The sequence below is a fragment of the Dromiciops gliroides genome, chromosome 4, assembly GCF_019393635.1.
Source record: "Dromiciops gliroides isolate mDroGli1 chromosome 4, mDroGli1.pri, whole genome shotgun sequence".
NCBI classification, from domain to species: domain Eukaryota; kingdom Metazoa; phylum Chordata; class Mammalia; order Microbiotheria; family Microbiotheriidae; genus Dromiciops; species Dromiciops gliroides.
Window position 1 is genome coordinate 414,460,841 of NC_057864.1, and position 26,715 is coordinate 414,487,555.

Genomic DNA, 26,715 nt, shown 5'->3' on the forward strand with positions numbered 1-26,715 from the left:
AACTCTTGGTAGCTAATCCAGTAACATCTACTATTCAAATATTTTGTTCCACTTTTATTATACTAGTTATTTAAATGGGTTCATTTCCTTCTACGTTGTTTCCATTTTTAATAGAATTAATATAATATCATTTCTTGAACAAATCATTCTGGTTGGTGCTTGGGAAACTCAAAAAACATGTAGATCAGATAGACCTTTGCTGATTGTAACCAGGGGAAATATGCAAATATAAGAAAGCAACAAAAAGGAGTTAGGAGGTTTAGTATGAATGATGATGTTTAAAGTTTGTATTACATTGGTTTTTCATGTCCTTGAGATTCACTTAAAAAATATTTATTTTAAAATTTTTGAGTTCCAAATTCTTTTCCTCCTTCTAGCTCTCTCCCCACCCATTGAGAAAGCAAGCAATATGATACCCATTATATATATTAAGTCTTGCAAAACATATTTCCATGTTCTGTTGCAAAAAAACCTCAAGAAGAATAAAGAAAATTTTAAAAAATACTTCATTCTGTATCCACTTGATCAGCCTTTCTCTGGCTTTTTTCATCATGAGTTCTTTGGAATCGTCATAGAGCTTTGTATTGATTCAAGTTAAGTCTTTCACAGTTGATCATCATTAAGATGATAGTATGAACAGTGTTTTTCTGATTCTGCTTGCTTCACTTTGTATCAGTTCATATTAAGTCTTCCTAGGGTTTTATAAAACTATACCCTTCATCATTTCTAATAGTGCAATAGTATTCCATTATATTTCTCTAGCATAACTTGTTCAGCCATTCTCCAATTCACGGGCATTCCCTCAATTTCCAGTTCTTTGCCACCACAAAAAAGAGCTGCCGTAAATATTTGTACATATAAGTCCTTTTGAGACTCACTTTAGCTCTAGTATTTGTGAATGACTTAGTATTGAAGAAAGAGAAATCAAATAGGACTGCCATGATGACATAGTCCTCCCTTTGGGTATCACTAAAGATGCCTTATTGAATCCTGTGTTACACTGAGGCATTGTTTTAAAAAAAGAATACATCTGCGATGTATAAAAAGTCTAAGAGACATAGTTTCTGGGTAATTAGTCATTTTATTAATCATACTAGCAGGTAATTAGTAAAAGAGGTCAGTGGCATTTTCAATGCTAAAGACCCCTCATGGAACACATTCAGTGCTTATATGCCCTTGGAAGAGTGGGTGTTCTTGAGGGTGGCAGTCGACCCCAATTGCCTAAGAATTAGTGAGAAGAATGAATATTATAATGAGAGGTGGGCTTATTCTAATGAGGAGCTGGGGGCGGTGACATCACTCAGTCTTGGACAAAGAGACTTTTCTCTTATTCAGACTACCCTTGTCTAGGACAGTATAAACAAAAGGGGGTCTACCTCTACTCAGAACTGGAAAAATGGAACACAATAGGCTGGAATTCACCTTAGATTAAATTATTTGTAAGGTTTTCTAGTTGGGTAGGGTCTCCCACTCAGTGTGAAAAACCTATGTCAGGATTTGAACGATCTCATCCATTAACAATGTCTTTCAGTTCAGTGTATTTCAATAATTGATTATTAATATGAGATAAATAATAATCTCTCTCACAATGAGAGTTTAATTTCTATTTTTGATTTGCTCCAGATTCATTTTTAGTTTAAGGAAGTAATTTAATTTTGTTTTATTTATAACATCAGGTTAGCGGTACCTAGTCTTCTATTTTGGATGTTGTAAAGTTTGATTGTATACATTTTTATGAAGAACTTTGGATCTTTCTCACAGATATGCTGACTGTATAATACTGTTACTGACACAGCTGGAAACTGGACTCCGAAAACTCTTTACCACACTTAATAAATGTCCAAAAAGATTTTTAACAGCAGAGGTATATACATGATTTGTTTGTTTTGTTATTGTATTTGCAAGCTAGCCTAAAGCTAGCTACTTATCTAGAGGTCAGTGATAGAAAATATCTTGAGTTTATTTATTTATTTTTTACCTATTTGATTTCAGAGTATAGGATGAGCTACTTGCATAAGTTACTTAATTTTTCTAAGCCTGTTTTTTTTTTAACCTGTAAAATGAGTAAGCAATAAATCAGTTGAGAAACATTTATTAAGCACCTACTATCTTTTAGTCACTCTGCTAGGTATTGGGGATACAGAAACAAAAATGACACTCCCCGATCTCACCTATTTAACAGTCGTGGCAAAGATCAAAGGAGGCTGTATGTGTAAGATATTTTGTTGGCACAAAGCACTATATGATTATAAACTGTTACTACTAAAATAATTTTATGACTTGTAAAATTGTTATATTTTTCTGATTATCTTATTTGTTATTTATTGTTCTTGTAGTGATTTGCAGGTGTAATGTTTATTACCTTTATTATGGCTTTTTTTTTTAAAGTGAGGCAGTTGGGGTTAAGTGACTTGCCCAGGGTCACACAGCTAGTAAGTGTTAAGTGTCTGAGGCCGGATTTGAACTCAGGTACTCCTGACTCCAGGGCCGGTGCTCTATCCACTGTACCACCTAGCTGCCCCCCTTTATTATGGCTTTTTGATAATTTTTTCCTATGGTGTCACCAGATATACTCTTTTAAACTAACGATATATGAAGTTATAAGAGAGGCAACATGTTATAGTGATTAAGCTTGTGGGCTTGGATTCAAGAAGACAGTTTTAATCCTGCCTCTGGCATCTATTAAGTATGTGAGTCTGGGCAAACCTTTTTTTTTTTTTGGTTTCTTTGTCATCCTATGCATTTTATTTTATGTATTTAAAAATTTTATTCTGAGAAAGAGATCATAAACTCATAATGAAACATGATATCCACGTCCAGATAGAAAAGTGATGGGCTCAGAGTGTGGACTAAACATATTTTCCTCTCTTTCTTTCTTTCTTTTTTTTCAACAACAAACATTTATTTTATTTTCCAGTTACATGTAAGGGTACTTTTCAACATTCATTTTCATAAGATTTAGAGTTCCAAATTTTTCTCCCTCCCTCCCTCCTTTTCCTCCACAAGATTGCAACCAGGTTGTATATGTACAATCCACAAGTGTTCTTTTTATCAGTTCTTTCTATAGGGGTGCATAGTAAGCTTCCTCATTAGTTCCTTGGGATTGTCTTGCATCATTGCACTGCTGAGAGTAGTTAAGTCATTCACAATTGCTCATTGAACAATACTGCACTATGCACTATGTACAATGTCCTCCCAGCTCTGCTCACTTCACTATAAATTGATGTTCATTAGTCTTTCCAGGTTTTTCGGGGATCATCCTGTTTGTCATTTCCTGTAGCACAAGACCATTCCACTACAATCATATAGCACAGGTTTTTCCATCATTCCTCAATTGATGGATATTCCCTCGATTCTCAATTTTTAGCCTCCACCGAGAGTTGCTATAAATATTTTTGTACAATTTTTCCCCCCATTTCTCTTTTTCATGATTACTATTATTAACTGTTTCTCTTCCATCCTATTCTTTTCCCCATGATATTTATTCTATTATCCATCTTCTTTCATCCTATTACTCTTCAAAAGGGATTTGCTTCTGTCTGTCCCCTCCCCCACTCTGCCCTTCCTTCTTTTGCCCCTCTCTTTTTATCCCCTTCCCCTCCTATTTTCCTGCAGGGTTAGAGAGATTACTCCACCCAATTGAGTGTGTATGTTAATCCCTTTTTTTTTTTTTTAGTGAGGCAGTTGGGGTTAAGTGACTTGCCCAGGGTCACACAGCTAGTAAGTGTTAAGTGTCTGAGGCCGGATTTGAACTCAGGTACTCCTGACTCCAGGGCCAGTGCTCTATCCACTGTACCAACTAGCTGCCCCATGTTAATCCCTTCTTGAGCCAATTCTAATGAGATTGAGGTCTTTGAGCCAATTCTGATGAGTGTTAGGCTCATTTACTGCCCAGATTAAATAGATTACTCCACCTAGTTGGGTGTGTCTGTTAGTCCCTCCTAGAGGCAGCTCTGATGAATTTAAGGTTTTTGAGCCTTTTCTGATGAGTGTAAAATTAATTTACTGCCTTGATCCTTTCCCATCTCTTCTTCCACTCCATAAACCTTTTTCTGTTTCTTTCATGTAGGATTTCACCTCTGCCCTTCTCCCTCCCCTAGTGAATTCCCTTCACCCCTGAATTTAACCCTAAAGATGTAATCACCTAGCTAAATGACACAGTGGACAAAGCATCACCCCTGGACCCAGGGGGATTCAGGTAACTCTCTTCTAGCAGAAGGACTTCCTATACCTGGCATTCCCCCCCCCACACACTGTTCATGTCATGGATCCTTCATACAGATATGAAAATAGATGATAAATGTCATGTGCTGGGGGAGCTTATATTATCTTACTGCATTCAGAGTTTTAGAAACACCACAACTAAAGTCCCTCATAAGTGCACTATTTAAACATGGCTTAATTACTGGTATATGATGCCACAGGTCTTCTATAATATGCTGTTATTCAGTCAGTTATTCATTGCCATCCCAACCATAGGAAGTCTCTTTAGCCAAAGATGGCTTAGGATTTCTTGTCATGTACTAATTTTTTTTTCCTGTTTGAATAATGTTATTACAGTTGTATATTTTTGCTTTAATTTTTTCTTTTCTCTTCTGAAGTCTACAGCTTTTTACACCACCTTTGATGAAGTAAGTAGTTAAGTAATCATGCTTAAGAAATTGCTTTAAATGGAATTTTTTACTTGTGTTTAAAATTGACTTTAGAAGTACAGGGTTGGAGGGGGGAGGTATGGCTTAAAAACTTCATCTGAAAAAAGATTTGGGGTTTGTAGTGAACTGCAAGCTCAATTTAAGTTAACAGTGTTATCTGGGATCAAAGTAAGTTAATATCTTGATTTATGTTAATAAAAGCAAAATGCCTTTTTAAATTTTTTTTTTGAGGCAATGGAGTTTAAGTGACTTGCCCAGGGTCACACAACTAGTAAGTGGCCATGGCCAGATTTTGAACTCAGGTCTTGCCGATTCCAGACCTGGTGCCCTGTCCATTTCTCCACCTAGCTGCCCCCAAAAGCAAAGTATCCAGGACCAAGGAGGCCATGATCCTGTTGTGCTCAACTCTGGTCAGACCATAACTAAGATATCATGTTCATTAGTAATCACCATGCTTTTAGGAAGGACATGAATAAGCTATAGAATCCACAGGAATGCAACCAGAATGGTGAATGGTCTCAAGATAATGCTATTGGAGGATCTATTGAAATAAGTGAGGGATTTAGTATGGAAAAGAGATTTGGGGAAAGGCTTTGATTGCTGCCTTCAAGTGTTTTCAGGGCTACAAGTACAACAGGAATCTGACTCTTTTTTGTTGTTGGCTGCAATGGATAGAGGTTGTCAAAGTATCTGCCAAAAAAAAAAATTTGTTTATTTTTGTGGGGCAGTGAGGGTTAAGTGACTTGCCCAGGGTCACACAGCTAGTAAGTGTCAAGTATCTGAGGCTGGATTTGAACTCAGGTACTCCGGAATCCAGGGCTGATGCTTTATCCACTGCCACCTAAGCTGCCCCCCAAATAAAATTTTAACCTAATGAACTAAATAGCATATTTGGTTATTTGGCAACATGTCAGTAACTTAGTTCTTTTTTTTTTTTTTTGGCGAGTTAGTGAGGGTTAAGTGACTTGCCCAGAGTCACACAGCTAGTAAGTGTCAAGTGTCTGAGGATGGATTTGAACTCAGGTCCTCCTGAATCCAGGGATGGTGCTTTATCCACTGCACCACCTAGCTGCCCCCAACTTAGTTCTTAAAGACATGAATTGAACACCAATTGTAAGGGACATAAACATTGTTGTCCATCATTATAAACTATCTTGAAGGCAGCATGATGAAGTGAATGGAGTTCAGAACTTAGAGTCAGGAAGACCTAGGTTAAAATCCTATCTCTGAGATCTCTTTTCTTTGTAACCATGAACAAGTCCCTTAAATTCTCCAAGCTGTGGTTTCCTTAACTGAACATAAGGATAAACAATAACACCTATCTCACTGTTGTTACGAATACCAGTTATGTTAATGAAATAAGTTATGTTACAAACATGCTATATGTATGTAAAGCTCTTTGTAAACCTTTTTTTTCTTTTTTAAAGCACAGACCCTTTTATTCTTTTTTTTCAATTCCAAATTTTTTTTTCTCCCCACCTCCCTCATCTGCCTGATGAGAAGGCAAGAAAAACAAAACCTATTACAAACATGTGTAGTGATGCAAAACAAATTTCTCACTATTCCACCCCCCCCCCCGAAAAAAATGAAAAAGAAAGAAAAAAATGCTTCAATCTGTACTCTGAATCAATTAGTTCTTTATCTGGAGATGGATATAATGTTTATCATAAGTCTTTTGGAATTGTGGTGGGTCATTGTATTACACTTATTACTACGTTTCCAAGTTGGTGATTACAATATTGGTGGTCATTACAATATTGCTGTTACTGTGTAAATTATTCTCCTGGTTATGCTCGTTTTACTTTTCATCAGTTTATAGTGGTCTTCCCAAGTTTTTCCAAAATGCTACCTTCTGCATTTCTTATAGTACCATAATATTCATAGACTATAACTTGTTCAGCCATTCCCAAATTGATGAGCATCCCCAGTTTTCAGTTCTTTGACACCACAGAAAGAGCTACCACACATGTTTTTGTACATATAGCTCCTTTTCTTCTTTGATTTCTTTGGGGTATAATTCTAGTAGTGATATTTCTTGGTTAAAGGGTATGCACAGTTTAATAGCCTTTTGGGTATAGTTTCAAATCAGTCACCAGGATGGTTGACTAGTTCACAGCTCCATAAAGAATACATTACTTGTTTTCCCACATCCCCTCCAGCATTTGTCATTTTCCTTTTTTGCCATCTTATCCAATCTGATGAATGAGGTGTTACGGCAGAGTTGTTTTAATTTGCATTCCTCTAACAATTACTAGTTTTTTAGAGCATTTTTTCCCATATGATTATTGTTAGCTTCAATTTCTTCCTCTGAAAACTGCCAGTTCAGAATCTTTTACTCTTTTGTCATTTGGGGAATGGCTCTTATTCTTATAAATTTGATGTGACCTTCATCAGAGAAATTTTCTATAAAGATCTGCCCCCCACAAGTTCTCAGCTTTTCTTCTAATTTTAGCTGCATTGATAGTATTGTGTAAAGCATTTTGATTTTTATACCATCAAAATTATCCTTTTTATCTCCCATGAACTTCTCTATCTTATTTGGTCATAAACTCTTCCCCTAGCCATAGATCTGAAAGGTAATTTCTTCTCTGCTCTACTAATTTGCTTATGATATCACCCTTTATGCCTAAATCATTCATCCATTTTGAGTTTATCCTGTTACATGATATAGATGTATGCTTAATTTCTGCCAGATTGCATTAGTTTTCCTAATAGTTTTTTCAGAGTGAGTTTGTATCCCAATAGCTGAGATCTTTGAGTGCATCAAACATTAGGTTACTATATTTACTTGCTTCTGTATGTTGTGTACTTTATCTTTTCCATTGAGCAACTTCTCAATTTTTGACCCAGTACCAAATTGTTTCGATGTTAGAATTGTGTGGTGTAGTTTGAGATCTGGTCCTGCTAGTCTTCCTTTTTTTCCACTTTTTTTTTCATTGATCCACTTAGTATTCATGATCTTTTGTTCCTCCAGATGAATTTTATTATTTCTTTTCTAGCTCTATAAAGTAATTCCTTGGTAATTTGATTGGTATGGCACTGAATAAGTAAATTCATTTAGGTGGTGTTGTCATTTTTATTGGTTTGGCCAACCATGAACAATAAATACTTCTCTGATTATTCAGATCTGTTTTTATTTGTGTGAGAAGTATTTTGTAATTATGTTCATGTGGTTCCTGCATCTCACTTGGCAGGTAGACTTCCAAGTATTCTATACTGTCTGTTGTTAATTTAAATGGAATTTCTTTATATTTTGATGGTAATATACAGAAATGCTAATGATTTGCATGGGTTTAATTTACATCCTGCAAATTTGCTGAAGTTGTAAAAGCTATAGGCCATCAGTGATACTGGAGCTAGTTGGTTCTGTTAGTTTTTTGGTTGGTTTCCTAGGGTTCTTTAGATAAAGTGTCATATTATCTGCAAAAAGTGATAGTTTTCTTACTGCCTATGTTTATTCATTCATTTTCCTTATTTTATTGCTATAGCTAACATTTTTAGTACAATTTTGAATAATTATGGTAATAATGGACATCTTTGCTTCACTCCTGATCTTCATTACTGAAAATGCTTGCCCTTTGTTTTAGATAGATATGGTTCTTCATAAATCTTAAAGCACTTCATAAATATTGCTTCTTTTAGTCTATACTCAAACACTTTTTATTGCAATTAAATAGGTCTATAAAAGTAAAATCTGCATGTGAATTTTAGTAGTTCTCTCACTGTTTATATTTTAAGTACTTTCCCAAAAGTATTACATTGTCTCAGTAATACCACTGTTAAGAAATAATTATTATGAGGCTTCTATTTATTTTATTTACAATTTATTTCTTTGCTTCTTTAGATATTAGCAAAACAACTGAGTGATGATGAAATCAATCATCTTCCTCTTTTCCTTGGAGAACCTGCTATGGTAAAGTATTAAATATCTTCCAAATTTAAACATTCTTTATGTATGGAAATGATTTAGTCACAACAAAATAAAAGTAGTTAACTTTGACCAGGGCCAGGAGATTTTCTTCTAGAATATATGTTCAAAGCAATGTTGTCTGACTGCATTTTGGTTCAGATTTCTAGATGTCTGAATTTTTACAATGCTTTATATTAATAGGAAGATGTCCTAGGGTTTTTAAATTTGTTTATTTATTTGTTTGTTTTGGTGGGAAAGGGTGTTGTTCTAGTGGACTAAATGAGGTATGTTAAGAGAAGTAGAGAAAATTGTTTGGGAAAGAAGGTGAAATTGAAGATGAAAAAATAGTCTGAAAAAGAAGAAAAAGGTATAAGTTAGAAGAAAGTTATAAGTTAAAGGTTGAAAAAGAAGAGTGGGGAGAACACATAGAGGTGAGGTGGGGAAGAAATGGTGAAAAGAGAGAAAGTAAAGAAAAAAGAAATAGAAAATGGAGAAGAAAAGTAAGAGGAGAAAAAGAGGTAAAGGAAAGAAGGAACAGAAGAAAGGGAGAAAAAGAGGAAGAGACTGATGAATGCATTGTAAATGTTTCTCAGTTGTCCTCAGAGGTCCTTGAGCCAGGGGAGTGTCTGTCATGATGGCCCCCACCATGACTTCTGTCCACCCTGACCCTGGAAAGCAGAGAGCTTTATCCTCCAGCTCCAGAAAGGAATGGGCAGAGAGACCTCTTTTATATATGTAGAGAGTGAGGGCCCTGTCCTTCTGTCTGACAGCTCTCCCCACTCTGTCCTGTTTTCTGGGAAGGCGACACAATCACACATCTGGGCTGCCCTACTAAGACTGCATTGTCTTAGATTTAGGATAGAGTGCCAGAGTATTAGCACTGTCCTAGCCCAAGGCTCTTGAAGGAGTTAGCAGGGAGGGAAAACTAGATGGGCTGCCTTATATGTCACCTGTCTGCTGCTCGTCTAAGGAATAAATGACTTCATGCTTCCAATAGGCAGTAATGCCATAGAGGAATGCCATTACTACCTTAGCTCTTCTTATATGCTGTAAAATCTGAGGACCAAGGAGCAAATTAAAAGTGTATTTATTAAAATTATTCTAATAGGGCATCTTGGGTAATTAAACTAAACCAAACATACATACATACATATATATATATATATATATATGTATATGTATATGCCAAATATAAGATATATTCCTATGTAGAGGTCTTTTAGTGCAATATGAATTCCTTGAAACAAAAACATACTCTAACTTTCTTTTATAACTCTTGCAGGAAAAATGCAATGTAAATCTCCCAAATCAATATTAATAAATAAAACAAAGACTGCTTCATACTCTTGTTTGTTTTTGTTGTTGTTGTTATTGTTGTTGTCATTGTTGTTTTTTCTGGAGCAATGAGGGTTAAGTGATTTGCCCAGGATCACACAGCTAGTGGCAAGTGTCTGAGGCTGGATTTGAACTCAGGTCCTCCTGAATCCAGGGCCGGTGCTTTATCCACTGTGCACCTCGCTGCCCCCTATACTCTTTTCTTTTTTTTTTTTTTGAGGCAACTGGGGTTAAGTGACTTGCCCAGAGTCACACAGCTAGTAAGTGTTAAGTGTCTGAGGCTGGATTTGAACTCAGGTCCTCCTGAATCCAGGGCTGGTGCTCTATCCACTGCGCCACTTAGCTGCCCCTGCCTCCTATACTCTTGTATTTCACTGTAGTCAAAATTAAATGTACATTATCTTTTTGAGTATTCAGACATGCCTATGTGAATTTTTTCTTATGAAAGGCCTATTTCATTAAGTAAAGCAGTCTATTGCCCTCTACTAAAGTCTTCATCTAATGCCTCTTTGTGGGTTTTTGATGACTGTACCTAGGAGTACAAACTTTGGCAGCTTTTCTAAGATAGCAAGGCTCTGAATAAAACTTAGGTAATGGTTTTTTTTGTCTATCATCTGAAGACTGACCTGATGATCATTTCAGAGATACCCATTGCTAGGTTGGTTTCCTGTTGAAGACTGGGATCTGGTAGAGAAGGTCCAGAGTTCACCTGGAGAGGAATGAGGTTTAATGTGGGGGAGTTATTGTAAAATAATGGAGACTCACTGCACCTTCAGTTTCATGAACACCATTGTCATACACCTGAGATGAGTCACTTTCCAGTGGATGTTTATGCTGCAATTTCAACTATTAGAATTTAGTTTCCAGCTCCACTTTATAGAATAGTTGGCAGCAGTGTTGATGCCACTACAAGAGCTGTTGTAACGATTGGAATAACGCCACCTGCTGGATACTTACTGTAGAAGAGTTCTGCCCATGAAGCGAAGGTCTTTGAGGGCAAGACCAGGAGTCTTTTCTTTGGCATCAGGAAGTGACGCGGACTAGTGGGAGGAGGAAGGAAGAGACTGGCGCTCAGTCTCGCTCTCTTTCTTTTGGACTCTGGTGGAGAGCAGAGCTAGAAATGTGCTCTCCCTTTAATAGATAGGAAGCTAGGCCTTTCTCTCTCTCTTTACCAAATTCTTGTTTTCCTTAATAAATGCTTAAAAGCCTAACTCTTGCTAAAGCTTATAATTTATTGGCGACCACTCATTAGATATTTTAGACAGACTAGCTAGAATTTTAGCCCTTAACACTGTAATAATGGCAGATAATAGAAGAGTTTAGATCTCCCTTATCAGCTAAATAACGCTGTTTTTTTGTCTTGAGCAGAATTTACTTAGTGTGAATTCTAGGTGAATATACAATGACTGAGCAAATGATATATAAATCAATTATTCAAGTAATATATGTAAAGTACTTAGTAATAGCAGAATGATTTCTGCTATTACTATAATTATTTATGGTTTCTGCTATCTAGCTTTTCTGTTCAGGATTTATAGTCTCCCAGCAATAATTTAATAAGAAAAAATGTAATAGTGAGTCACAACTCAGTTTAGTGAAAATTATCAGGGACCAAAGCCTGCCCCCCTTTTCTATTTAAATGGCATGTAGATTAGGAGGATACTTCAGAATTTTATGTTGAAAATATATTGGACAAGACATCAAGAGACTAGTTCTTCACTATGTTATTAGATATGTGAGCTTTGAAAAATCAGTTTCTCTCACTGGGATTTTTAATTTCTAAAATAAAGTGCTAGACCAATAGTTTTCTCTAGGGTCTCTTTTGGCAATGACAGGCTATGACTGAGTTTAGAGGCTGCAGAGATAGTTTGAACTGATAAGTAGCTTTCAAACCCTTTTCTTCTCAAAACCTTGGGGAGAGCAGCTGCCACTACCTGGGAGGGAGACTAGAGGGTGGACATTTAGGGGAAGGGGATATATATGGATGTTTGTGTGTATGTGAAGTTTCCATTCCATTTCTCCATTGTCAAGGAGGAGAAAATAACTTTCAACCTTTTGAGGCCTTAGAATGAAAGACAAAAGGCCAAGGAAATGACAGGTACTTATGGACAGTTTTGAAGGCTACATGTATATGAAGAGAGATCAGTAAACTTTTGGTTGACTTAACTAGAGAGAGATTGGGTAGCAGAGAAAAATGTTATAAAAAATCACTACTACTAGCTGTTAGTAGCTCTCATCTCTCTAACTCATTCAGATCTTCCCCTGGATTCCTTAGGAATCTTAACTAATCCTTAAACCAAAAAAATGTTACCTAGATTAAGACTGAGATAGTAAGATTATATTAGTAATATATTGCTATACAAAATGTTATGCATATTAGTGAAATGTGCAGAATCCCATTGACTCTTTTCTGGCTTGTTTTGTTTTGTCCCCAAAATATACTGTAAGAGATGGGTGTTGGCAGAAGGTTTACAGGGAGGTAGGATTCTATATGTAGTAGTGCTCAGAGCCCTAGATGTGGAAATAGAAGACCTGGGTTTGATTCTGGTCCTGTCATTTGTTACCTGAATGACCTTGGGCAAATCATTTAATTTTCCTGGGCCTCCATCTCCTTATCAGTGAGAAGAGGGGGCTGGACTAGATGGCTTCTATAGCTCTTTCTGCCTCTGCATCCTGTGATCCTGTACCAAAGGAGGACTTTTACAGTATGAAAATATGTAAAACAGTATATTAGTCATGTTATAAGGATCCCTCTGAAGAATATTACCCAGTGGAAGTTTGTTATTTGTTCTATAGTTGGCTTCATGCAATTCACAGTAATAAGATTACGTGTTTTATCTTCACTTGTTTGCTGACAGGAGTTTCTTTGGGATTTCTTGAACCATCAAGAAGGCCCCCGTGTAAGAGATCGCTTAAGCCATGGGGAGATCAACTTAAATGACTTTCCGAAGGAGATCACAAATCAGCTACTTGCCTTTTCCATTGTACTCTTACTCAGATTTGTTGGAGGAGATGTGTTATCATTTTCTAAGGTAATATTACTTATGGAAAATTAATGTTAATTATATTTTCTACCAGGTATACATGAAACAAGATTACTTTGAAAATATAGTCAGTTCTCTATTCTATTTTGAATCACCTACTTCTCTATTAATAGGGAAAATTAAGGATATAGCCTATTTGTTGACTTCTTTTTAATTAATTAACTAATTTAAAGTTTTGAGTTCCAAATTCTATCCTTTGCTCATTCTTACCCTCTACCTAATCAGATATAGGTTATACATGTGCAATTTTGTAAAACATTACCATATTAGTCATTTTATACGAAGAGTTGTTGACTTCTTTTTAAAAATTCTCGACAGATCAGTCTACAAATTTTCTATTAATTTAGTTTGAGGTAATTTAGACTACTTATAAACACTTTTGTGTGTTTCTAAAAGCTACTGAGAATTAAGAGCTGGGGCTAGTAGGAACGTAGATGGAATGGTAGAAAGAACTCTAACCTGGTTCTCTTCTGCTGGACTGACAACAACTGATGCATGTGACCATGGGCAAGTCTCTTAACCTCTCTGACTCTTGAATTCTTCCTCTGTAGCATGAGAGGTTTGGACTAGAATAGGAGTTTCCAACACTGGGGTATGGGAAACTTATCAAGGGGTATTGGGAATATGTGGGAACTATTATCCTGTTGAAATTAATTTTGTTATTTCCTTTCTTATTACATATGAATAGCAAACTTGATACTTTGTTTCCTTTTGTATTGTATAAGGGGGAAGGGATGGGAAAGGGAATAAATATTTGTGTGCCAGGCAGCTTGCTAAGTGTTTTTTTCTTTTTTTTTCTTTTTTTGTTGTGTTTTTTTGTTTTTGGGGGGGTTTTTGGTGCTGTTTTACAAACATGATCTCATTTGATCCTTAAAACAACCCTATGATGTAGATGCTGTTATTATCCCCATTTCACATTTGAGAAAACTGAGGCAAACTGAATTTAAGTGACTTGCTCAGGATCACACAGCTACTAAGTGTCTGAGGCCACATTTGAAGTCAGATTTTCCTGAGTCTTAAGCCCAGTGTTCTGTCCATTGTGCTGCCTAACATAAGAAGGGTATAGGATATAGGAAGGTTATTGAAAGCCAAGGGGTACAGGAACTGAGAAAGATTGGGACCTCCTGGACCAGAGGATCATTAAGACCTCTTCTAGCACTAATAGTATATGGTTTTATCATTCTGTGAACTAAAACAACTTTTTCAAAACTATACACACATAAAGTGTGTGTGTGTGTGTGTGTGTGTGTGTGTGTGTGTGTATGTGAAGCTAGTAAATATCATACAAGATTCTCTATATGTCTACTGAATTTGTCTGGGGGGTGGGACATACCAAGACAGTTATTATTAAAACTGTCATACTTTTAAATTTTGTGAGAATGTCTTGTTTTTAATGAATTAAGTTAAAACTGTTATTGGCTATAATCTGGCCTTATATTTCAAGCTTCATGGAATGTTAATGAAGAATGTGTTTCATTATAGTTGTCTGTTTCCCTTTCTTCCCTTTGAGGTAAGGTCTCAGGGAAACCAGTGTCTTTAAATGTTTAGTGTTAGAAAGCCTTGAGCTAAAACAAAAGTTACAGTGATTAAGCTTAATTTGCTCTGTGTTTTTTAAAAACCAGGAGAATGCATCAATCAGAACTTTAATCAGCTGTGCAAATTGCTATTGTTCCCAGTTCCATCCAGTTTCTCAGCTTAAAAAAAAGGTAGGAAGGCATATTACCTAGAGGTGTTTATTTATAAGCCTGGAACCAAGTCATGGTATAGTAGTGCTCAGTCAGTCTACTCTAGAGTTCTTCTCTGTAAAAGCAAAGCAGATTATGTCTCAGCTCATCTTAATGGTTGTTTAGTTCTTTGAAATGTGGAGGGGTGAACACGAGGAACTTGTCTCGGTCAGATCCTCGCAAAATGCAGTAGAAATGATGGAACTTTGTGAGGGGAAGAGGGAGACATTGCCTCCTGTAGGATGTGTAATGGAGAAGAAAAGGAAAGTTGGGAATAATGTGATATACATCTTAGATTTTAAAAGAACAGATTTCAAATAATTCAGAAGGGCAGAGAGAAGCCATTTAAAGTGAACTTTGTCTTCTCTCTTTCTCTTTGTTTTAAAACATCTTGGTGTGATCCCCAACTTTCTTCTTTCTGTACTCTGACACTTAGTTACCCTTGATCCTTATCTCCTCCTGTCTTCATTTGTACGTTGCAATCTCAGTTATTTTCTCTCCCTCTCCTCTTTTTTTTTCTCCCTCTCCTTTCAATTCTTCCTCTCCTCTCCTCTCTTCTTTTTTTCTCCCTCTCCTTTCAATTCTTCCTCTCCTCTCCTCTCCTCTCCTCTCCTCTCCTCTCCTCTCCTCTCCTCTCCTCTCCTCTCCTCTCCTCTCCTCTCTTTTCTTCCCTCTCCCCTCTCCTGTAATTTATGCATATCAAGAAGTAAAATGCTAAATTACTTATGCTAATTTTTGGCTAAAATATCAAAAGTGGAGCATGAATTTCACATGCATTACATTCAAAATTTGATATTTTGAAATATGTATATATCAGAAAATATCTTTAAATTCCTTAAAATTAATTTTATTTTGGTTTCCTAGATTCTTTATTGTGAGAAAAGCATCCGAATATGGCCTCAGCTTCCATTAGTGCCAGTGGAACAAATTCAGGAAACAACTAGGTATGCTTCAATTGAAAGAAAGGTAGGACAAGTGTTGTAGTCATGGAGTCAGATGGGATCTTGCTAGGCCTTTGATCCTTAGTGTTAAAATTAATTCTTGTTCAGAGAAGGCTTTTAAAAGACCAGTACTCAGATTCTCACATGGATCTGTCATCTCATCAATGTGGGTATTTCCTCCAATGATGCAGGCCACCCTTGCCTGCTCATCTTGTACAATTCCTGTTGATGTCTTTTTTTTTTTTTTGCAGGTCAGTGAGGGTTAAGTGACTTGCCCAGGGTCACACAGCTAGTAAGTGTCAAGTGTTTGAGGCCAGATTTTGAACTCAGGTCCTCCTGAATCCAGGGCCAGTGCTTTAACCACTGTGCCACCTAGCTGCCCCCTGTTGATGTCTTGTTATGAATTTGGCACTGGGGAGCCATCCACTCTGCTGCAGGATGCTCTTTGTCTCTTGTTTTAGGGAGGGAGGGTACCAGTAGAGTAGAATGACTTTCCATTATCTCTTACTCTGACTAAAATGGTACTCAGGCCCATTTTGGTTTTTTGCTCATGCATTTCTTTGATGAATACTTTATATTACTTCTCTTTTGTAATTCCATACTTAGAATTTGTTGCACCTTGCTTTTGCCCGATGCGCCCTTCTCCATTGTCCTTTGAGTGATCTTTAGTTTTATAGACCTCCTCTGTTTATACTTGGTCTGGTCTTGCAGTTTTTCTCATTTTTATTTTCTTCAGGGCCAGTTCCCCTTCATCATTTAAAGACTAAATGATAAAAAAATTGCATACAGTCCTTCACAAAAAATTTTTCCCTATTTAAGCATTTTATAGATATTTTTTCAGGTAAAATATTAATTTCATTAAGGAAACATTGCTGCCCCCAAGTTAGAGGATAGGAAACTAATAACAGTAGGGTTGCCTTGTCTCTGTGTGTGTATACACACACATACATGTATGTTTTTATATGTATATAATACAAATAGGCCCTTTGCTAAGACTTAATTGAAAAAGCAACTAACTGAAATTGAATCAAAACTAAACTTAAAAAGGACATTGTTAATATCACTGAAAAAATTATTTACTGATTAGTATCTGCTCATTGCTCAAAGGAATTGGTGCTGATGTTATACAGGTGTGTCGTTTGAAAATATATGGGGGTACCTGTCTCTGTTCTAGGTTTTAGGGAACTTAGCTGGGGTTTCTAATATATTGCTACTTATAAATTAGAGGCTATAGCACCAGTCTCTGGTGTTAAGCATTTATTTATTTGTTTGTTTGTATTTTTTTTTTCTGGGGCAATGGGGGTTAAGTGACTTGCCCAGGGTCATACAGCTAGTGTCAAGGGTCTGAGGCTGGACTTGAACTCAGGTCCTCCTGAATCTAGGGCCAGTGCTTTATCCACTGGGCCACCTAACTGCCCCGGTGTTAAGCATTTATTAAAGCATATTAAATGTTAGTAAAGAGAGAGAACACATTGCTCAGAATTAGGGTTCAGAAGCTCAACATACCTAAATAGGAAAGAGAGAGAGCAGGCACAGTGTGTCTGCCTTCTCTAGCATCCCAGGCCAAGAGAGGGAGTTGGGAGAGCATAAGCTCCCTGAGGTCTGGAGGAGAGGCGGCCCTTCCACACTGCTCAATGCTAATTGGCTAGCATCATTCAAATCTATTGGTTTACTGGACTTGAAGGTGGTCCATATTAAAATGAGCAGTAAGTGCTGAGGTCAGAGTCAGGCAAGGCTACCTGGGGTGGGGGTGGGGTGGGGGGGTGTCTCTCTGGGCTCCCTCAAAACCCATTATTTTCTCACACAAGAAATGTTATGTAACAAAGTCATAAAAAGTAGACTGTTTATACAAGCCAGTTGCATATTCATTTAATCAAATATAAACTTCTAAAATTGTAGTTATAAATCTGAAATTTATATTTTTCAGATTAGAAGGCAATTCTGAAACCAGTGATTGCTATAATTTGATCATAAAAATTTCCTCTGAGCTCCAACATTACATGCCCCCCAGTGACTGTAATTTGAGTAATTTACTGGATAATCCTCCCACAGAAAAGTAAGTCAAAGCATCTTTAGTATCATCATAAAAACCTTCAATTTATCATTTATTTATTTTAAAGCATGTTAAAAAGAATTTTTTTGAGTTCTGAATTTTCTCTTTTCCACCTATCACGAAGGCAAGAAATATAATATGTTATATATGAGAAATCATGCAAAACATGTATCCACGTTGGCCATGTTGCAAAACAAAAACAAGAAAAACAAAGTGAAAAAATAATGCTTCAAACTGCATTCATATTCCATCAGTTCTTTCTCTGGAGGTGGATAGCATTTTTCATCCTAAGTCCTTCAGAATTGTCTTGTATTGATCAGAATAGATAAGTTGATCACAGTTTATTATCGTACCACATTGGTGTTTCTGTGTACAATGTTCTGGTTATGCTCAATTCACTTTGCATCAGTTCATGTAAGTCTTCCCAGGTTTTTCTGCTCATCATTTCTTAAAGCACAGTAGTAGTCCATCACAATTACATAGCACAACTTGTTCAGCCACTTTCCAATTGATGGGCATCCTCCCCATTTTCTTAAGTATTATTTGGGGTTTTTTGTGTGTTTTTTTGGTTTTTTTGTGGGGCAGTGGGGATTAAGTGACTTGCCCAGGGTCACACAGCCAGTAAGCGTCAAGTGTCTGAGGCCGGATTTGAACTCAGGAACTCCTGAATCCAGGGCTTTATCTACTGCGCCACCTAGCCGCCCCCTTTCTTAAGTATTATTGAGGCATTACTTTTTGTGTTAGTGGTGTTTTAAATTTTATACATAATTTTTTTGTAGCTGAGGGATATATATTTTCTAGTTTTATAAATATCTGGGTAGGTATTTGTTGTTATGAATTCAATGAAGCAAGAAGACTGCTAGGTGGATCTTGATAAAGTTTTAGTAAATTTGCTGTTTGTATTTTTTTGTTAACAAAAGTTATTCATGTTTTGGGAAAGTGAATCCCTTATAAGTTAATTTTAAAGCATGTGATGATTAAAGTTTTATTTCCTGATTTCTAGGTGGTCCCTTTTGCTTCATGAGCTTTGCAGCAAACGCATCAGAACTTTATATTGTCCAAGGTCTGTCCTTGAAGTCCTTGTTATTCTTCAGAAAATAAGTGCACATTGCCATCTAGTGTCTGAGCAGATTATTGCCACTACAGAAATACGATTTAAACAGTGGATACAAAAGACACTTCGGTCTCGCCAGAGACAGAACTTTCTACGCATGTTAAACAGGTTTATAAAAAATTTATTTTTAAAATTTTTGATGGGAGCACAATTATAACATAATAACTTTAGGTATAGTATTAATTACTTTATTCAGAGAAAGCTGAAATTTAAGTTTTTTACTTTGAAGAAATCTGGTTTTTTTGTATGTAGTAATGTGAAATCCATCTACTGAAATGGGTTTACTGTCTACTAGCAGCAGCTGGAAGCAGCCTGGCATGGTGGCTAGATCTCCAGCCTGAAGTCAGGAAGACCCAGCTTCAGGTCTTTCTAATGCACACTATCTGTGTCACCTTTGAATCTCTGAGCTTCAGAATATTCTCTAAAACTAGAACTTGCTGATTTGTATTTGATGGGGGGAGTTTCCTCACCAGGAGTTTCTTCCATTGATGAAATGGCCTTTCTGGCCCAAATCGAGCAGCAGAGTAGTGTGGCCATCTCAGCAGTTTACCTTTACAAAGTAACCAAAGGTGGTGACTTACCTGATTTATGACAACGACTAATAAAGGGAAATTGTTACACGTTAACAACTCCCCCAAAGCCAAGGCTTCATGTAGAGAGTGGTGCTTTAGCCACATCCCTGAAGGAAGAAAGGGATACTTGAGCAAGTCAGGAAAGAGGGCAAAGACACAGATGGTAGATGGGGTATCATGTGAGAGCAGCAGAGGGAAAGCCGGGGTTACAGAGAGCTGGGAAGGGCTTTGAAAACTAAACACAGGAGTTTATATTTGATTCTAGAGATGAGAGGAAACCACAGGAGTTTGTCGTGGGGGAGGGACATGGTCAGATCTGGGCTTAAGAAAGATCCCTTTGATAGCTCTTTGGAGGATAGACTGAAGGGAGGAAAGACTTGAGGTAGGGAGGCCAGTTACAGAGCTGTCACAATGATCCAAGGGAGACATGTCCTAAGGTAATGGCTATGTAAGGAGAGAGAGAGAAAGAGGAAGAGGGAGAGGGAGAGGTAGAAACAGCAAAATCTGGCAATTTATTAATGTATGGGGTAAGGGAGAGTCAAGAGTCATGTGTAATGCCAAGGTTATGAACCTGGAAGACTGGAAAAAATAGTGGTACCTTCAGCAGGTATAAGGGGGTTTGGAAGAGAGGAGGATTTGGGAAATAAAATGGTTTCCATTTTAGATATTTCAGCTTCAGATGTTTCTAGGATATCCAGTTTGAAATTTCCAATAGGCCATTATTGATATGTTCCTGAAACTCAGGAAAGAGATCTGGGAATGTGATAATGAGATCCCCTTGGAGGCTGCTGAAAGAGAATAGAGTAAGAAGAGGAGGGTCCCCAGACAGAGCCTGCAGGAACACTTATGTGATGGGGCTGGATCTGGATGACAGAGTGACAAAGGTGATGGAGAAGGAAAGGTTAGACTGAGAGGAGAGTCTGGAATGCACCTGTGGGAGGATGGTCAGCAGTGTGGTTGGCACTCTTTTGCCCCTTTGATCTTTGTGTGTGTGTATTTATATGTAAGTTATAAGATCATGGCACGATGTGGTTGCCCAGATAAGTTCATAAGTATTGTATGCTAGTTTCATGATGGTGTGCTTGCATAGGTTCTGGATAATGAACAATGCTCTTGTGCTTTCCCCGTCACTAGAGGAGTGAAGCAGGTTTGCCTGATTGCTCCCATTCTTGTTAACATGATGTGGGATGCCTTCAACAAGGACAAAAATAGCATCAAGGTCAGCTACCACACTGATGGTAAATTATTTAACTTGAAAGGACTACAAGCCAAGACTAAAATGGAGGGAGAGCTAGCTGGTGTGTGACTTTTTGTTCACAGATGATTTTGCATTCAGTGCAGTCTCTGAGGCTAAGATATAACTAAGTATGGACCTCCGCTATTTGTGCTAATTTTGGCCTAACAATTAACACCAAGAAAACAGGTTCTCCACTATCCAGCATTGTACCATCTAAATGTGGAATCATCTGTAACAGCAAATGGAGAAATTTTGAATGCTGTGGATAAGTTCACTTACCTTGGTAGTATCTTTTCTAGGGATGTATGTGTAGATGATGAGTAGATAGACACATTGCCAGAGCTAGCTCGGTGTTTGGAAGACTCCATAGGAAAGTGTGGGAGAGAAGAGATATTAGGCTGCCTACCATACTGAAGGTCCACACAGCCATTGTACTGACCTTGTTGTTGTATGCCTATGAAACCTGAATAGTATATCAGCGCCCTGCCAGGAAACAGAATCATTTCCATTTAAATTCTGTTAGGAAGATTCTGAAGCTCACCTGCCAAGATAAGATACCAGACACTGAGGTCTTTTCTCAAGCATTCAAACTCTACTGCAGAGAACATAGCTCTGATGGGCTGGCCACATTGTTTGAATGCCTAAAAGGCATTTTATGGAGAACTCATAAGGCAAGCACTTACATGGAGGTCAAAAGAAGTGATACAAGGACACTCTCAAGATCTCTCTGAAGAACTTTGGAATCACTTGTGAGACATGGGAGACACTAGCACAGGACCATCCAGCTTGGCATGTCAGCATCAAAGAAAGTGCTATGCTCTGTGAGCAAAGCAGAATTACAGTAGTCCAAAAGAAACGTGAAATGCACACATTTAGTGACATCTCCACTTCAAATGTCCATGTGGGCTATTTGTGCCTGACCTATGGTGGAGCCTCCTAAGGTCATATTGGTTTGATCAACCATAGTCAGACATTCCATCTTGACCCTAATATAGTGATGTCATTTTGGTCTTCTTCAAGAACAAAGGACAACAACCAACCAAGCTGCTTTTTCATTTTTTCTTGTATTCTTAGCCCCAGACATGGTACTTTATACATAGTAGGTGTATAACCTTTCCTCTCTGTCCTTCCCCTTCCTCTCAGGTGGCCATCACCACCCGCCTCTCATCTCAGTTATTTTCATTGTTCTGTTTCCAGGTTTCCCTTCTCCACTCCATTTTTTGATCATCTGCCAAAACAGCTTTCCTAAGAAGGTCCAGGGTACTTCCTTGCTCAAAAACCTTCAGTAGTTGGAGTATGTGGCCTTCTACTGTATGGCTCTGCCCCTTCTCAGCTAGTCTCCTTTAAGCTCTAAAGCACTGAGTTCTAATTGCCCACCACTCTCTTTCATGTACTCAGTATGTGAGTAATATGTACCTAAAGTGAGCTTCAAATTTTCCCTTGAATTACTCATGCCATCTTCTGCTTCCATGTATTTATTCAGGTCACATGGAATCTGAAGTACATTCCATCCTCATTGTCTTCTCTTAGAATCTATCTTCTTTCATGGTCAGCTCAGATACCACCTCCCCAATGAAGGCTTACTTGATTTCGCCCAGTTTTAAACACCCTCTCCCTATTAAGATTTCCTTACATTTATTTCTTTTTAATGTAACTTTCATTTTTAAAAATCTTTTTCAATTAACAAGCATTTCATTCCTCTCCCTCCACCCTTTCTACCTTCACTGAAAAAAATCAAAGAAAAAAATTTCTAGTAACAAATATCAATAGTCAAAACAAAATAGATTTCTCCATTGATTGTGCCCAAGAATATATGTCTCATTCTGCATCTATTTCTTTATGTACGTGTCCTTCTGTGTGTGTGTGTGTGTGTGTGTGTGTGTTTTGCAGGGCAATGACTTGCCCAAGGTCACACAGCTAGTAAGTATCAAGTATCTGAGGCCAAATTTGAACTCGGGTCCTCCTGAACCCAGGGCTGGTGCTTTATCCACTGTACCACCCAGCTGCCCCCCAAAATTTTTAAAAAAATTATTGCTACTATTGTACTTTATAAATATATATATAATAAATATTACATATAATATATTATATCTATAACATTACATATAATATTTGGGGGGGGGAAGGGGTAATGAGTGTTAAGTGACTTGTCCAGGGTCACACAGCTAGTAGGTATCAAGTATCTGAATCTGAATTTGAACTCAGGTCCTCCTGAATCCAGAGCTGGTGCTTTATCTAGTGCACCACTTAGCTGCCCTGCTATTTATATATTAATGGCTATTACACCAGTTTTGGTAGTAAGCATTTATCATCATCATCATCATCATCATTTTTGTGGGGCAGTGAGGGTAAAGTGACTTGCCCAGGGTCACACAGCTAGTAAGTATCAAGTATCTGAGGCTGGATTTGAACTCAGGTGTTTTGTCCTCTTTAGATAAAGGCGGGTCATTATACATTGATCAAAGATAATTAGTTAGCATCATTCAGTTCCTTTGGTTGACATGACTTTGAGGGTGGTCTGAATTAAAATGAACTCTACCCGTGACAGAGATCCTCGCCCGAAGGGCAAAGGCAAAGTCCAATATCTAGGTGTGGTTTGAGCCTATCAGTTCACTGAGCTAGACGAAAGAGTCAATCTCCATTTCTTTTGTTCCCTTGGGTTTATCCCAGACCAGATATTCTGAAGTTCCTCAAGTACTGGATTTACTGGAGTGGAGGGGGAAGAGGACTGAAACTGATCTCTGGGTCCTCCCAAGAAATTAATTATTAATACTTATTTTCTCACACCAATGAAATGTAAGTGCCTAAAAAAACAGACACAGTTTCCATTCTATCTTTGTATCCCTAGCACCTAGTTTGATGCCATCCATATAGCAGGCATATTCAATACGCATTTGTTGAATTGGATTCTATGAATGTGTGTTGAGGAAATTGAGGCTGTAGGTGGAGGCCCCTTGTTTACCAGGTGTAATGGTGAAAGAAAAGAGGGAAGTGTGATTGTAGTTAAGACAGAATAGCAAGGGGGCAGCTAGGTGGCTAAGTGGATAAAGCACCAGCCCTGGATTCAGGAGGACCCGAGTTCAAATTCGGCCTCAGACACTTGACACTAGCTTTGTGACCTTGGGCAAGTCACCTAACCCTTGTTGCCCTGCAAAGAAAACAGAAACAACAATAACAACAAAAGAGAGAATAGCAGGGGTTAAACAAAGATTTTTTCAATAGGAAAGTGATTTTTGACATGAAGGAAATATTTTAGTTAATTAAACTCTATTTCATTTTTAGTATTAAGCTTTTGTCTCCTGTACTCCAGCTAATATTATTGCTGATCACACTGGAATTAGTCAACATTCATATTGTCAATGAAAAAAATGCTTGTGAATACCGGCAGTATTTAAAGTAAGTATGTAATATTGTTAAATGAACTAAATGGGCTCACTCTCTATTGTTTTTACTTGTCCATTCTCTCTGACACAACCTTTTTTTTTACTAGTACATTCTGTTGTATTTCTTAAGTGTTTTCCTCTAGACATTTACATAGGATTGTATATCTTTTGCTGGAAGGAACCACAGAAGCCATCCAATGCAACCTCCCTATTTACAGATGAAGAAATTGAGGACTAAGTAGATAAGTGACTTGCCCAAGGTAGGGTTTGGATCCAGTTCTTTAGTCTTCAGAACATGTGATTTTTCCAGTGTACCATACCGTACCCTGAGATGGGTATAGATAGAGAAATACAGTGAATCTTTTTAGGATTTCTCTTTTACTAGAGAATGCAGGATTACTATTACTGGCACAGATAAAATGAGTATTTCTAGAATCCCACCAAAAACCACTTAGTCCATCCTGCCAGCTCTAGACATATGAGAGATAGATTCTGCCAGCCAGCCAAGCAGAAAGAGTTAAGATGCTCCAGGGAGAGAGAAAGGACCTCGTCTCTAAATGTGCTGATAATAGTAGTGTCACGGGGGGCCATACTGCCATCATCAAGGGGAACACTCCATGTGGTAATGTGGTCCCACCATCACAGCCACTCCCCACATCAGCCACTGACAGGCAGACAAGCCAGCAGAGTCAATCAGCACTTCTGCTCAGACTCCAAGGAAACATCCCATTACTCATTTTTTAAAGAGCCCTTGGAATAATAGTAACCACACCACTGACCCTGATTCCATCCTGGCTCCTGCTGCCATCTTCCAGAAACAGATACTGTTTTATTGGTCAAAATGACACTAAAGAGGGGGCAGCTAGGTGGTGCAGTGGATAAAGCACCATCCCTGGATTCAGAAGGACCTGAATTCAAATCTGGCCTCAGACACTTAACACTTACTAGCTGTGTGGCCCTGGACAAGTCACTTAACCCTCATTGCCCTGCAAAAAAAAATGACACTTAAGCACATATGTTTATACATTAGCTTTATCTCCCCCTTTTATTCCAGTCAAACTAAACTACTTACCATCTAGCCTGCCAGGCAGGATATGTCCCCTGCACCATGCACCATGAAAACTGCTAGGTCTTTCCATGAGCCCTTTAGTGGAACCTTATCCTTTGTGGTGTTTGTTGTTGTTCATTCTTCATTCTTAAATAGAATCAGTGACATCAAGAGGGTGATGTTTTGACTTGTGCATGAATTGGATTTAAATGAGGCAGAACCACCATCATCAGCCTCACTCTCTTCCAGAGTCATTGGAGTCTAGTGGCAAGATGAAAGTCCAGCCCAGCACCCTATCAGTTGCCTCCTCCAATTAGAATGTGACCTCCTTGAGAGCAAATACTGTCTTGATTTTCTTTTTGTCTCCCCAGTACTTAGCTCATGTAGTGCATTGCAAACAGTTAAGTGCTTAGCAATTGTGTCCTCAATTAATTTATACATTCATATATAGCTAACTTAGTTTCAATAGTTTCTAAAGAAGATTCATATTTTCTTATATGATAAATTCTTACTACATCTGAATGACTTAGAACAAAATCTTTTTGGTTGAACTGAATTCTTCAGGTATAAGACCTGAAAGCTCAAAGGACATGTAGGGACATGGAACTACAAAGATCATAGTAGATCTTTGAGCATATCCTGAGGCTATCAGGCTATTGCTGGTAGTGATAGCTGTCTCCTTAGAAACCCTTTACATTTGCTCTGGTCACTCAGAAGTCAGATCTACGAGTAGCATGGTACAATAGAAAGAACAGTGGATTGAGAATCATTGGATGTTGGTTTGAACTGGGCAAGTCATTTCATTTGTCTCTTCTCTGAGCTTCAGTTTCATCATCTGCAAAATGAGAAGGTTGGTCTAGATGACACCTGAGGTCTCTTCTTGCTCTAAATCTAGGTCCTGTGATCCTAGTGGACTGCAGACTCAAGGTAAGTCAGCAGAATGACAAAGTAGCAAAAACCCCAGCAAGTAACAATGGAGGTGGTCTAGTGGTCTGGTACAGAGGCCACTATACTCATACGGATTCCTTCAGGCCAGATATCGACTTAGCTTTACAGTGTCATGTGATCTATAGTTTAGTGTCATTTTATTGATTTTGTTTACTATTTCCCAGTTGCATCTTTTTTTGTTTTGTTTTGTTTTGGTTTTGGTTTTGTGGGGCAATGAGGGTTAAGTGACTTGCCCAGGGTCACACAACTAGTATGTGTCAAATGTCTGAGGCTGGATTTGAATTCAGGTACTCCTGAATCCAAGGCCAGTGCTTTATCCACTGCGACACCTAGCTGCCCCTCCCAGTTGCATCTTTTTTTAATTTTTTTAATTTTTTTTATTGAGGCAATTGGGGTTAAGTGACTTGCCCAGGGTCACACAGCTAGTAAGTGTTAAGTGTCTGAGGCCGGATTTGAACTCAGGTACTCCTGACTCCAGGGCCGGTGCTCTATCCATAGTCAGACATTCCATCCCTCCCAGTTGCATCTTAATCAGGTTCAGGCTGCACTTGGGAGTGTTATGGGCTGCATGGGGCCTGCAGGCTGTGTGCTTGATGCTGTGCCCTGCATCAGAGTTAGGGAGGATTTGTGTTCTCTTCTGGGCGCCACATTTTAAGATAGACTTTGATGAACTGGACTATGTCCAGAGAAGTATAACCAGGGCAGTGAGGGGAACGGGGACCAGGAATGGGACCGAAAACCCTAATATATTAAG

The 26,715-nt window shown here is 37.9% G+C and overlaps 1 protein-coding gene across 9 annotated transcripts in view; it reads left to right on the forward strand.

Annotated features, from left to right (window-relative positions):
• Positions 1–26,715, forward strand: part of ERMARD (ER membrane associated RNA degradation) — a 41,673-nt gene that overhangs the window by 12,401 nt on the left and 2,557 nt on the right. For 4 of the 9 annotated variants that reach the window (XM_044002684.1, XM_044002690.1, XM_044002691.1 and 1 more), the window contains 9 exons: positions 1,762–1,864; positions 4,602–4,631; positions 8,497–8,565; positions 12,756–12,929; positions 14,564–14,647; positions 15,530–15,609; positions 17,534–17,662; positions 18,663–18,881; positions 23,865–23,978. In XM_044002684.1, the coding sequence (XP_043858619.1) occupies positions 1,762–1,864; positions 4,602–4,631; positions 8,497–8,565; positions 12,756–12,929; positions 14,564–14,647; positions 15,530–15,609; positions 17,534–17,662; positions 18,663–18,881; positions 23,865–23,978 (1,002 nt within the window). Of the gene's footprint in view, positions 1–1,761; positions 1,865–4,601; positions 4,632–8,496; positions 8,566–12,755; positions 12,930–14,563; positions 14,648–15,529; positions 15,610–17,533; positions 17,663–18,662; positions 18,882–23,864; positions 23,979–25,908; positions 25,941–26,715 lie in introns of all 9 variants that reach the window. The other 5 variants (XM_044002688.1, XM_044002689.1, XR_006356355.1 and 2 more) reach the window with 4 other exon arrangements.